The 13,949-nt window shown below is 35.6% G+C and overlaps 2 protein-coding genes and 1 long non-coding RNA gene across 4 annotated transcripts in view; 1 reads left to right on the top strand and 2 right to left on the bottom strand.

The window, feature by feature from the left end:
• The window catches only part of LOC132850403 (nectin-4-like), a 107,143-nt gene that overhangs the window by 61,086 nt on the left and 32,108 nt on the right, over positions 1-13,949 (bottom strand). The window lies entirely within an intron of this gene.
• Positions 1-13,949, top strand: part of LOC132850409 (uncharacterized) — a 65,180-nt gene that overhangs the window by 44,762 nt on the left and 6,469 nt on the right. The window lies entirely within an intron of this gene.
• On the bottom strand, positions 6,629-13,641 carry LOC132850407 (nectin-4-like). The gene is made up of 8 exons (XM_060876983.1): positions 13,470-13,641; positions 11,044-11,385; positions 9,837-10,142; positions 9,414-9,513; positions 8,332-8,480; positions 7,810-7,918; positions 7,667-7,715; positions 6,629-7,577 (listed from the first exon to the last, which is right to left on the bottom strand). Exons 1-7 carry the CDS (start codon positions 13,534-13,536, stop codon positions 7,670-7,672), a joined length of 1,119 nt encoding a protein of 372 aa, XP_060732966.1. The 5' UTR covers positions 13,537-13,641; the 3' UTR covers positions 6,629-7,577; positions 7,667-7,669.

Here is a 13,949-nt window from a genome sequence, read left to right as displayed (position 1 = left end):
CTATAAATAATTTACCTGTCTGCCAATTCCCGCTGGAAACAGCCGGTTGCCAAGAACCCCAGAGTGGTGAGAACTTGTATTTGGACTGGGATGGCATGGTTCCGGCGTGTTGCCCTCTCTAATACTGGACCCAATTCAGCACATAGATCTAAGAGCACAGCTCTAGGGAATCTAAATCGGCTTATTAGCCAGTCATCATAATGGGCCAGGAAATCATCATGGTCCCTGAAAACTCATGCTCTCAACGGTGCCATCATGAGGCATTACATACCCGGGTCACCGGAGGATTTATGTTTCTAGCAATTAGACTGATCGTTAACACCTAAAAATCACAGAATTAATTTGTGGGCGAAAATTTAAGACGAAAATGTTATAGTGAACACATACTTCTTCATGACGGTTTTGTAATGAACACCGTAATAGTTAGGACCGATGATGAGTAGCGATTGTGCTTCATGACTGTATATGCAGACTTTGCCATTTTATGATATATGTACATTAAGGAAAATATTTCGTTTTTACACTGTGTTTTGCAGTTCTCTAATAAAAGGGTATTTCATGCTATTTTGTATCACATGTAGTCGCGCCATCTCCTCCTGCGCTTCTGTTGTGGACAATGTGACTGTAAGGCAGCGCTGATTATTAGTATTATTTTTTATTTTTGGATACATTTTGAATTACGTTTGGATTTTACTACATGTATATAGCCTAAAACAATCGGCACAAACAACACTGTTGGATTTAATCTTCATGATAATGTGGATATAACGTATGAAATGGAGTGAAAATTAAATGTCATTAATTCTTATAATCGTTCTTCTCACATTTATTTTCTTCAGTTCACGACCTCACCATCTGTGTCGCCAATTCCCTTTGTCTCCAGAATGTGCGTACGCACTTCTCAAAGTTTGCTGAAAAGGTGCGCACGTTCTCCCGTCAAGTTTGTTTTTTATAGATCACAACCTTTGCGTGGGAACTGGCGTACATACGTTTCCAGCCCCGTTTCGTGCGTACGCACGCTTTATAAAATGAGACCCCTGGTAAATTTGGCTTCACCCAGTTCTGCAGTAGATGAGATGAAATAAGGTTCTGTAATAAGCATCCAGGTGTAATCACTTGAGGAAATGTTAAAAAAAGTTATGTTTGTGATGTTGTCTTGTTTCAGATGCCTTGGTGTCTTCCTCTCGCTACAGGAATTATTTAGACCTGGTTGTTGTCCTGTTGAAGGATCATGCTCATGGCAGCAGATTAGTCAACAAACCTTATAAACTGGACCTTTATGTTACAAATCTTGTTGGACCATTTTGTTACACATTCTGTCTATTTATTGTTCTTGTGTAGGTCTGGGAATTTTTCTGCTGTAGAAAAAATGTCTTATTGTGTATCAGCCATTTGGTATTTTCTGGGTGTTGTATCAGCAAATTGATTCTCTAGTATTTGGTGTGTCCTGTATATAACAGATAAAGACTGGCAGTTGTGATGTGATAAAGCAAGGCCAAAGGGCGTGAAGACAATTTTGAAATGTCAGAAATTCTAGACCTATACTAGACAAGGAAAATAATAAGCTATGCTATGCTTAAATATATTACACCAAAAGACTGGACAGCTGACCATCAAACCCATATGTGCTTGTTGAAAATTTCAGTCCAGATATACAGTAGTTCCCATTTGCTGTTGTTATGAGCTCCACTCTTCTGTCGAGGCTTTCCAGTACTTTTAGAGCATAGCTTTGGGGATTTGTGATTATTCAGACACAAGAACATTAGTGAGGTTGGGTGTTATATTTAGCTACAGCCAAATGACCGTGTCTTTTAGTCTTCTTTCCCCCCACAGCTTTACAACCCTTACTCTATTACATAGTTGAGTATTCTGTGCCTAAATATGTAGCAGTTTTGGCTAATAATTGAACCACATTATTATTTTATAGTTATTACACAGTAATAATTTTATTAGATTATATTTTTGATAATTTGTTATGAAGTACATCCTGAGCTAAACCTGGTGCATGCTTCACCAAATAAACAAGCAGTAATTTTAAAAAATAAATAAATATAAACGGGGCACGGTGGCTTAGTGGTTAGCACGTTCGCCTCACACATCCAGGGTTGGGGGTTCGATTCCCGCCTCCGCCTTGTGTGTGGAGTTTGCATGTTCTCTGTACTTGAATTTACCTGAATTATTTTAATTTAAGCTATTTTGTAATTAATTAATTTTAATTTATTTTATTGATTGGATGAGCCATAATTTGCCTAAAGATTATTTTGTATTTTTGTCTGTCTGATTGTTGTCTTGTGTTAAAAAATAAATCAGACGTTACTCAACAGACGTTACTGAGTACTTGAGTAGTTTTTTCACCAAGTACTTTTTTACTCTTATTCAAGTAATTATTTGGATGTCTACTTTTTACTTTTACTTGAGTCATATTATTCTGAAGTAACAGTACTTTAACTTGAGTACAATTTTTGTATTCAGAATGTTATTATAATATATAATATTCAGAATGGAGGTATTTAATAATAGCAAAGATGATGTAATAACCCAAAAATGAAGCTTTATTTTGATACCTTTTTTACTAAGACAAATTTGAAAACATTTAACTTAATTGTACAATTTATGTGCCTCAATGTTTCAGGTTCATGTGTGTACAGATGCATGACTGAGTTTTAGTTTTATTTCTTGGTAAACACACTTTGTACTATGCTGACATGTGGGTTGGGTTGTTGGGTTATATTTTGTAGCTAATATAAATATATCCCAGATATCTGTTTACTCTACAAATAGTATAAAAGTTGAAGTGAATGAATTTAGACTCTAGGTATATTTTAAACTTCCCACACAGTCATGCAAAAGTTTGAACATATCCTGTATTACCATTTTTTTGGTTAAATGTAAAGAAATTGGTTCTTAAGTTAACATACTATTGAATAACACTTGCACACATCCACTTTTATGAGGAATAACTGTACACCTGCTTATTCAGGCAGTTCACTGATCATGTGGCAGCAGCACAATACATAAAACAAGCAGATACAGGTCAGGGGCCTTTGTTTTGTATAAAGAGCTAAATAAACTGTTATATGGGAAATTATCCATTGTAATGTTTGATAGGAATGGTTAACTGAGCTGTTGCTCTGTATTTGCATGACTTTTTTTTGTATTGTTCTGCTGCCACATGATTGGCTGATTAGAAGTGAATGTTTGCTATAGTTGGCAGTAACTTCATCTTGTATCAGTTGCAAGATGATTTTAGACTTGCAGTAATATATTCACTTATAATTCTGTGAAAGACTTAAACAGAAGCAACATAGTGCACAGCAAAGAGCTTCAGAAACACTTTATATGGGTCTCTACAGCTAATTATAAACGTTTGTGGTGTTTTAACAGGCAGCCTGTGAGAAAACTGTTTCAGTGATGCAGCATTAACAGGACTATTGCCTACGCCAAGGGTAAGACTAAAGATTATCCCAGAATAACTCCCTTAGTACTATAGATAAACAGCTCTGGGCTTATAAACTTTTTTTTACAGCATTTAGCAGATGCCCTTATCCAGAGTGACTTACATTTTATCTCATTTTTATACAACTGAGCAATTGAGGGTTGAGGGCCTTGCTCAGGGGCCCAGCAGTGGCAGCTTGGTGGACGTAGGAATCAAACTCACAACCTTCCTATTGGTAGCCCAACACCTTAACCGCTAATCTACTACATCCCTAATAAACAGTGGGTGTGATAGAAACAGAGTACTGTGATTCTATGGGTTAAGAGTTATACAAAGCTCTTGAATGAAACACTTTCATTTTCTCTCGTCAGACATGACTGGTCCTGACCAGAGACCGAGCCCTGCACAGCTGGAGCTGAGAATGGTGCAGAGTAAAGCAGACATTGAGGATCCTGCCATAACCGTTAATGCCATTGTGCTCTAGAGTTTCACTTTAACTGTCATCAAGAGTATGGCTGAGCCCTGACACACAAAAGCTCACTCAAAAAGCTCATCTCACTTCAGATAACACAAATACATTATTATGTAAAACAGGAAAAACTTGAGTGAATGAATGAGTGAATGAATGAGACTCAAACACATGTAAAATTACAGTTCATCCAAATACTAACCAAATACTAACTAAAGCCATGGTGGTTTTTGTGCTTGACTTCAGTACTGTATGCAAATACAGTTTTGAATATTTCAATATAATAATGTGAGTGAAAGGAAGTCCTGATCAGGAATTACTGTAACCAGTTGGTCAGATGTTTGCTGCTACAATGGAGGACTTTTTTAAAAATATATACTAACAATATTTCCTCATTTTAAAGTTAGACACCACAACCTTATCGGAGTCTGCCATGAGTTTCACTTACAGTAATCTTATTGTTCTTCTGTCATTCAAACCTTCATTTCAACATTATCAAACGAGCCTGACACACAAAAGCTCACTCAAAAAGCTCATCTCACTTCAGATAACACAAATACATTATTATGTAAAACAGCAAAAAACCTGAGTGAATGAATGAGACTCAAACACATGTAAAATCACAGGTCATCCAAATGTGCTCGACTTCAGTACTGTATGCAAATAACACAGTTTTGAATATTTCAATATAATAATGTGAGTGAAAGGAAGTCCTGATCAGGAATTACTGTAACCAGTTGCAACAATATTTCCTCATTTTAAAGTTAGACACCACAACCTTATCAGAGTCTGCCATGAGTTTCACTTACAGTAATCTTATTGTTCTTCTGTCATTCAAACCTCCAGCTCCGTCTTGCGTGTTAAATGTTGGGTGCATCTCTCTTAAGAAAGATTGGTCTTGTGAAATTTGTGCAAGATTCATGATTTACAAAACAGTTTTTTACAGAATTTGGTTTCTGCTGTTCTTGCCTCATTGTGGCAAATGTGGTACTAAGTTCACCATCTAAAAATGTTCCATAATCCACTTTAGCAAATATCTTTACATTTTTAATGCTTCTAATGAATCTATGCAATTGCTCACATAGAGATTTGTAGTCAATGTAAATGGTGCTGTATATCGGGACCTGAAAATGCTGCAGTTTATTAATATAGAAAAATTAAATGATCACGTGTCTTTGTACAAGTAACTGAATTTTTTAAAAAAGCAGTAAAAATTAACACATTAACCCTCTTTTATTTAGCAACTACATGAACTGTCTGCCTTTACTTTGTGGTTATTTGGTTATTGTATTATTGTATTATCATCTAGTATACTTGCTAATATTATGAACAGAATCCACAACCTTAGGGTTAGGAGTCAGACTCTCTAACCATTAGGCCACGACATCCCCCCATGCCTACCAGTATCACACTGGTAGGCATGAGCAAGAGTAAAAAGGTTCACAATTTATTTGTACTGCTGCTGATCAGCAGGACCCAATACTCCTCCTCTAGCATGAGAGAGGAAGGGCCCTGCTAATTTGTTACACTGAGTTTGTTAAACATGATCAGAGCCGATCGGCCCTATACACACACTACGCAAGTTGCGTAGGGCCCCGCAAATTACATAAGGCCCCGCCTCCTCCTGCCTCATTTTACAGCGCGTGTTAATATTTACTGTGTAGATGACAATATGAAGCAGAGCTATCCATCTGGCCATGAAAAGTGAAAAAAGAAACAAAATGAGAGTGAAATGCAAGAACAGCAATCAGGTAAACTTGTGTTCTCTTCACGTTTGTTGTCAGCAAGAGCAAATAACAGTAAAGTTAAGTTGATGTGATTCTGTATTCTCTATATGACTAGCTAAATTAACTGTGCAGTGCTGCCAGTGCATCTCTTGGCCTGTCTGTCACACAACAATTTATTGCATGAACATTCGCGTGAATAAACGCCCAAGGGCAACGGTGTTTATTTTTTTATTTATTATTGGCTACGGTGTTTATAAACGGCAGCTCGATAACCGCACCGCGTGTGAACATGCGTTCATATGCACGTGCAATCGTGCACGAAATAACACGCGTGCTTTCCAGCAGAAACATCTGTGTGGGGACCAGTACAAAAAGTAGCGTGATAGCACTCCTAAATGACAATGTTAATGCAATATGGAAACCATTGGATTTACATTGGAATGGGCATAATGCCAGGTCAATATGAATGCACATCCCACAGCTCTCACAGCTCTCATGCATACTATAAAACACAGTGATATGGTATGGCAAGCCATTTTAGCTTTTATACATTCACATGATAGGGATTTTTGATAGAGTGTGATTTCTAGTAGTAACCATATTTTTGATATTAGGAATTACATTTTACACTAGTAAAAAAAAATTCTGATATCTGCTATTGCATATTAACTAGTTGAATATTGCAAGAGCCAAGTCATATTATAAATAGTCGCAGCCGCAAGTGGCTCTTTCATCCCTCTGCTGTGGCTCCCTGTAGATTTGGAAAATTTATATTTAATTTATATTTATTTTATTTTAGTTAGTTTTTTAAAAAATGTAATTCTAAATTCTAAGATTATAATGCTCTTGTAACATTAAAATAAACCGTGTTTAACTTGCTCAAATTATGTGTCATAACTGCCGACTTGCGAAATATGACACACAGAAGCAGACGCATTTTTGGTTTGCTGCCCTGCAAGCTAAAATTTTGATGTCATGAATATGAAGAGGACTCAATTAGACATTGAACATTTTATTTGAAAGTAACCTTCAACCCAGCGTCTTTTTTGTTAAGGTTAGTTCAAACTGTACAAAATATTTTTGTTTGCTTGCAGAAATAAAATTTCGTTTACATTGATTTCATAAATGCAACACACTACAGTTTTTTCTATACTTTCCACAAAGGTAAAAAATGATATATGCAGCGTTATCTTCATTTTAGATGTCAAAAGGGTTTTGTGGCTCCCTGTGTTTTTTTTTCTGTGGGAAAAAGGTCCTAATGGCTCTTTGAGTGTTTAAGATTGCCGACCCCTAGGCTAGATGGATCCTGATCCTGATCCTAGAGTTGTTTATTAGCCAACTTGTCTCCAGCTCATTGTGACCCTCTAATAAGTTTATACAAACAATCTCTAGTAATAACAATTTCTAGTCAAAACCAACTTCTAGTCCTGCACACAGAAGGTCAGAACTTCACAAACAACTTCTTAGTAAAAAAATTTATTACAGCCTCTATCGTTGAATACACTAACTCTGATTCACTGGGTTACAGACTTGATACCATGAGCCTAAAACACTGTTTAGATGGTCTGTAGAGAGTCACTCATCTGCTAGAATTGGCTTCACCCAGTTCTGCAGTAGGATGAGATGAAATAAGGTTCTGTAATGAGCATCCAGGTGTAATCACTTGAGGAAATGTTAAAAAGGTTTTGTTTGTGATGTCGTCTTGTTTCAGATTACTTGGTGTCTTCCTCTGGCTACAGGAAATATTTTAGACCTGGTTGTTGTCCTGTTGAAGGATCATGGTCATGACAGCAGATCAGTCAGCAAACCTTATAAACTGGTCCTTTATGTTACAAATCCTGTGGGACCATTTGGTTTTCTCCTCACTTGAAGGAGGATAAGCCCCTCCACCACGACAAGGTATGGTCCCAGTAGAGAGGTTTGATTCATACATGTATCAATGCTCCTAAACAAAACAAACATCTTACATGTAATTACAAACATAAGTGAGCAAAACAAGACCATAGAGATTTAAATAAAGGATTTCACACAGACCTCCTAGTGGTCTGAAGATTCCGTACGCACAGGTTGACCAATATCACGCCTGAGTGAAAACAGAAAATAAGCAACTCACTTTAACAACTCTCTAAGTTTATAATCTGCTCTCATTACTAGATTGGTAAAATGACAAAACTCACCGCAGTATTTTATTAACACGCTGAAACAATTCAAATTTCCAAATGAGAAAACAGCAAACAGCAACGAGGGTCAGGATGAACAGAGTCCACAAGATTTTAGATTCTGTTGCTGCAATGCCATTGAGAAAGTATTTTAGTTAGTTAAAAGTTTATGACACACTTCATAAAGATTTATATGACTTATCTCAAAAAGAAACACTGGTGGTAACTGTTTTATGTCACTGAGGCCAAAATCCTCATTTAACACTTATTTCCGATTGTTAAATGTTTACACAGTATAGAACATATTAAGTAGACGTGACCATTTTTAGTTTTCTTTTCACCCTGCACTCCAGTACATTTGACTATAACTGGAATGTTACGATTAAGTTGAATACATGTAGGATGATGACTTATGACTCTATGCTAATCTATTAAACTGTGTATCTATAAAATAAACCACATATGAAGTATGTCAACTATCTTGCAAGTAAGAGCATTTATTCACTGTTCCAGTGAAGGACAAATCATATACATACTTACATGTTTTAACATGCATATAGAAGGAACCAACAGCTTCCCCGTATTGGTTAGACGCCACACAATAGTATGGTCTGTTACTATCAGGGGTCAGCCGAACAATCAGACTGCTATTAACACCACTGGAAAGAGTCTCCTTCACTGGAAAATATCTAAATGAAAATGTATTTGTTATGTAACAGTAAGTGTGATTGTATAAACAGCATACTGTAATTAGCATTTAAACTGTTCTATTCCACAAGCATGCTGAAATTTACATTATTACTTCTGGCAATGACACATACTAAAAATGTGAATGGGCTTTTTAGATTTCTTTTGACTGAGGTAACAAAAACTGTCAGAAAGGGGGTGTCTTCGGGGATAACAAAAAAAATTATTTATTAAAGAAAAAGAGAAACTATTAAAAATATTATTAGATTTTTCACTGCAGAGATTCCCCAGAGATTCCTGCAGAGATTATTGATTATTAACATACTATTTGAGGATAAACCCAAAATTTAACAATTTAAGTATTACATAATTGTATAGAATCTTTATTATTATATTTATATTAATAATGTTTATCAGAATAATTATTATATTTAATAACTAATAATAAATAGAAATAATGTTAATGGTAATCTGGAAAACATGAATGCTGAGAGCCCTAAGGCTGCAGAGTATCTGACAAGTACTGTTTACTCTCTGCATGTCACAACAATCTCTCATTCTTCACATGGCTGGGCAACTTCATGCCAAAGTAAAACAAACTGTTAAAATCTGAAATAAATTCAATTGAACTGTTGCATAATTTAATGAAATATAATTTTATTTTTAAGCATCTTTATGCATTGATTGCTTAAACATTTTGGCCAAGAATCCAGTTTATCCACCATCATAAGCTCGTGCAAAACTGACAACGACGTTCAAAATTAGTTTGTATCATGCAAACTACACTGCTAGTAAGCTCAAGATAAAAGGAACCTGAAGGAAACATCATCAATTCATTTATTTTTAAATCACAAAAAACCTTCAGGGTGTGTAGACTTTTTTATCTATTGTAAGCTGCAACTTTTTATGATAAACAGGTGACTCGACTCTGTTACCTGCTCCAGGTGAAATTGGTAGGTTTTGGATTAGCATCTGCTTCACACTGTAATGCCCCTTGATCACCTGCTGAACTAATATAAACCACCTGAGGAGGATCTGAGAAAAAAAAAGAATCTTTAATACTTTACACCATTTAACACTCAGTGAAACAGAAATAAATGTAAAAGGAAAAATCCACTTGCATATTAATGTCTATAATAGACTATAGAAAATAATTTTGCTTTGTATTACTGCTTCTACAATGTAATAAATATATCCTTTTGTATGACAGTAAATGTAATACTATTGTTCTAGATGTCAATCTTTGTGAGATTTCACAATTAAGTTGGTTTATGTATTTATCTGACATATTCCTTTTTTTTAGTTTATGGTTATAAGCATATGCATAAAAATAATGAACTATCTTACAGTTATCTTACAGTGTATATCCAATGTGTAATTCAGCTCCAGTTTCTGCTTTAGTCCAGGGTGTGTGACTACACACTGAACCTTCTTCTGGTTTAGATCTTTAGATGCAGTTCCAATCAGGTTGCTTTTAACAGTGTATCTATCTTCAGAGTCCACAGTGACAGTATTTTGTACTTTCACTGTGTTGTTTAAAGCACCCAGACTCCACAACACTTCTGCTTCAGGCTTTGCATTGGCTGCAGTGCAGGTCGCTAAAATCCCTTCAGTGTCTCCAGCAACAGCAGGAACATCAGTGTCCACAGTGACAACAGGAGGAACTGAAAACGAAAACAAGAACAAGAATTTAAAAAAATAATTATGTTTAAAAGATCTCTGAATGAATGTGTTTCATTAATATGTATGTCTGACCCTGATCACTCATGTTATTGAGTGTAAGTTTTATTTATAGAACAGACTCGTAGGGTTTAAGTTTGACTTTAGAATAGTGAACTTCACACTGCACCGCTGTTTAGGTCTGCAATGTTAAAGGTTTGTAGTGAGAAGCAAGAAGGCAAAAACCATAAAAAGCCCTGTTTTAGTTTACAACTGCATGCACTGTCAACAGCCTGGTGTTTCATTTTCATATTTATCTAGCCTCAGCCATTTACAATTGTTATGCAATAGCATTTTCAAATCAAGTGAACAGATCATGAACTTGAGTTGATAGAACACCATTTCCATTTCTGTTACAATTTGAAAACAATCCATATTTATCATGCTCTAAATAGCTATAACACTGTACTCCTCAACTGTGACCAACGAGCATTAACTGTATTCCAAGACCATGGAACTAATCAGCAGTAAAAGGAGTTCATTTAGTAGAACAATTCTCAACTACAGTAAGAATTTCTTTAATTATATTATGTATAAAACTTAACCCGCCCTGTGAAAATTGTTTTTTTATTTCTACCATCAGAACAAATACATGCTGGAAAAAATGTATAATAAAATAAACAAATGAACAGAAACAGTACACAGTCTAGATTTACAATAAATAATAATTGCTCGAAGAAAAAAAAAAAACACTTCTGTTCCTGTGCACCACATTTTCAGCTCATAGTGATTTATAAATGAAAACATTTATGGATGGATATGTGGACATCTACAGAACATTTAATAAATGAAGCCCAAAGTGTCAGAACAGCCTCGTAACACATTATAATAAACAACAAATTTTACCTTGTACTCTGAGACGAATTTCTGTTCTATATGGTCCACTTGGAAATACACTGAAGATGCAGGTGTAGATTCCTTCATCTAAAAGAGTAACATTACCTAGACGAATTGAGCCATCCAGTACTGCCAAGTTCCCTGCAAATTTTACTCGTTCCCTCAGTGTGTTTATGTATTCTTCTTTGCCACTAGAAGTTACAACCAGAAAATCTGCATTTGTTGGCTTTTTTTTTGTTCTTCTTTGCCACCTAATAGTAGTTAGAGGCTCTGTTGTCTCGATTGCTTCACAGAATAATTGTGCATCATCTCCTGCTGTCACAGTCACATCCCGACCAATAACCTTTATGGCTGAAAAAAAGGAGAATTTTTTAAAAATGAAATATGTTCACATCATGAGAATGAGCAAATTGTTGATTTCCTCCAGAGAGCTAATTGTGTGTTGTGCCAGAAACCAACCAGAATTCAGAAGGCAGCTGACTGGTTAGTGGAGTTTGGACTCAACAATATGTCAAGATTAATGCAATTCAAGCATGGGCTGGGTCAATTAATTGTGATTGATATAAATAAAATCATTTTAATATGGGATGTCGTTGACTTGACATTCTGTTAGAAAACAATAATTAACATTAATTACTAGGCATGTCCAGATATTTGTCATCTGTAAATGCTTTTGTACTGTTTTTATGATAAAGTTATGTAAAATAACTGCTCAGTGCTGCAAAACAAACAGGCCTATTAGTTACTAGCCTAAACTGGGCTGAGACACGGAGCGCCCTGTAACTCACTGACGTCCCTGTGTTCACAATTCACACGGTGCAGATGGGAGGGAGAACGGCTGATTATGGGAATAAATTGTGTATTTCCCTCACAATTGTCACACAAAACTCACTACACTGTCTGTCTGGTCTCTCTGTCTGTCTGGTCGTTGCTTTGCCAGATCATGCGGCACGATTTTTTTTCCTCACTGCTGCACGAATCTGCGTGAGAATATGAGGGTGTGCATGGGCGTAAATTTCATTTAACAGTCGGGGGACAATAAATATAAAATTTCTCATGAGCAATTTTTGAAGGGGGACACAAGTAATACAGTCAAATTGTACTTATTAAGATTATTAATAAGTCCCCACAGTGAAAAACTTTGCTTTTATCATTATTATTGTAGCATGGAGACTGCGTCATTATGGTTATTTTCAAAGTTTTTCTCAGGTTCAAATTGACCTTTTCTCCGCCATTTTATCTAGTCTATGACACAGCAAGGCAAGGCAAGTTTATTTATACTGTAGCACATTTCATACACAATGGTAATTCAAAGTGCTTTACATAAAGAAAGTAAAACTATCATAAAAAAATAATCACAACTATAAAAACAAGGAATTAAAAAAGGTTTAAAATTTTATTTAAAATTAATTAAGACACTTAAGAACAGAATAGAATTTGATTATACAAAGAAATACAGTGAGGTCAGTTCGGACGTAGCACAGTGCTCATTTAGTAAATGCACAGCTAAACAATATGCTAATTGTAGCCGTTAATGTTAAGTTAACATTATGCCAAGTCGTCCCAAATAAAACAATGCATGGGAAACGGCTTTGGCGTGTTAGTTGCAGTGCACTATGCAACAAGCTATTGTAAACAAGCTAACGTTAACTAGATAAGTTATATTTTAATCGCTAATATAGCAGATTCATGGAAAATGACATCGGTAATCAGAATTTTTGCCGCAACTAATTTATGAACGAGTCTGCATCAACTACATTAAAGAGAATCACTATATTTAAAGTGAATAAAATCCCCTACTTATTAGAGTCCAGCATTAACTGAGCCGCAGTCACACACCTGACTCGTGTGTGCAGAGTAGGTGAGATGAACTGGGAAAGCAGGTAGTGGGACAAACCACTGTGAGGAAGGGGAGGGGAGGGGGAACTCAACTGTTTATAAATACATTTTTTTGCGTTTTTTTTTCTACTTACACAATTATTTAGGTATACATACATATATTTTTCACAATAGAGTGCGATATTTTTTAAATAATTTTTATTTTTTTTTGGCTGTAGGTCCGGGTCCGGATTGGACAGCTTCTGGGTCCGGACCCGGACCACGGCCCGCCTGTTAGTGACCTATGCTATATAACAAAACAATTTAGTCTATTCAGTATAAAACATAAAATACTATATAACAACAATTTAGTCTATTCAGTAAAAAACATAAAAATACTATATAACAAAACAATTTAGTCTATTCAGTATAAAACATAAAATACTATATAACAACAATTTAGTCTATTCAGTAAAAAACATAAAAATACTATATAACAAAACATTTTACTCTATTCAGTAAAAAACAACCCAGCTAGAGAGTTTCACTATTTTGTTCAGATTGTTTCAACATCTACAATTATACTTTTGTTTAACAGATAAAGAAGGAGCTCCTACCTTTAATGCTGGTAAAAAACAAAAACAGCAGACAAAAACATGTTAACCCCGTCCTAAAACACACCATCTTGTATCATTTTATTGTTTCTTTTTCCAACAGACTGACCAGTGATCATAGTGTTCATTTTTTCGCGGTTTTCTCTTGTTGCATGCGCATGCGCACGGCCGCACCCGAAAACAGTTCCCTAAACGGCATTCACTAAATTCCAGGGGTTTCATTACCACGACGTAAAGTGGGCGTTTCTGGAGGTCGGTCACTGATCATGCGCAGAATGCTGATTTATTGCGCGGGCATTTCCAATCCCAGGATCAACTCAGATGGATAATAAAGGAGAAATAAAAGCATACCTACGTTGGATAATGAAGGACAACACAGTCATACTAATGTCATTATTTCTTTTTAATGTCACACATGAACATTCACGTACCAATTGTGCTTTCTGACTGTGTGTCACAGATTAAGGCTGGACATTCAATTTA

The sequence above is a fragment of the Tachysurus vachellii genome, chromosome 8, assembly GCF_030014155.1.
Source record: "Tachysurus vachellii isolate PV-2020 chromosome 8, HZAU_Pvac_v1, whole genome shotgun sequence".
NCBI lineage: Eukaryota > Metazoa > Chordata > Actinopteri > Siluriformes > Bagridae > Tachysurus > Tachysurus vachellii.
The sequence above is the reverse complement of the archived record's forward strand: the minus strand, read 5'-3'. Positions and strand labels throughout refer to the sequence as shown.

What these genes read in the sequence shown, in the direction of transcription:
- LOC132850407 (XM_060876983.1), bottom strand. Translation starts at nt 13,536, where the DNA reads ATGGTGTGTTTTAGGACGGGGTTAACATGTTTTTGTCTGCTGTTTTTG. An exon ending in AATTCGTCTCAGAGTACAAG is followed by an intron (nt 10,143 to 11,043) that starts GTAAAATTTGTT and finishes TTTCGTTTTCAG; the next exon opens with TTCCTCCTGTTGTCACTGTG. An exon ending in TTACACATTGGATATACACT is followed by an intron (nt 9,514 to 9,836) that starts GTAAGATAACTG and finishes TTTTTTTCTCAG; the next exon opens with ATCCTCCTCAGGTGGTTTAT.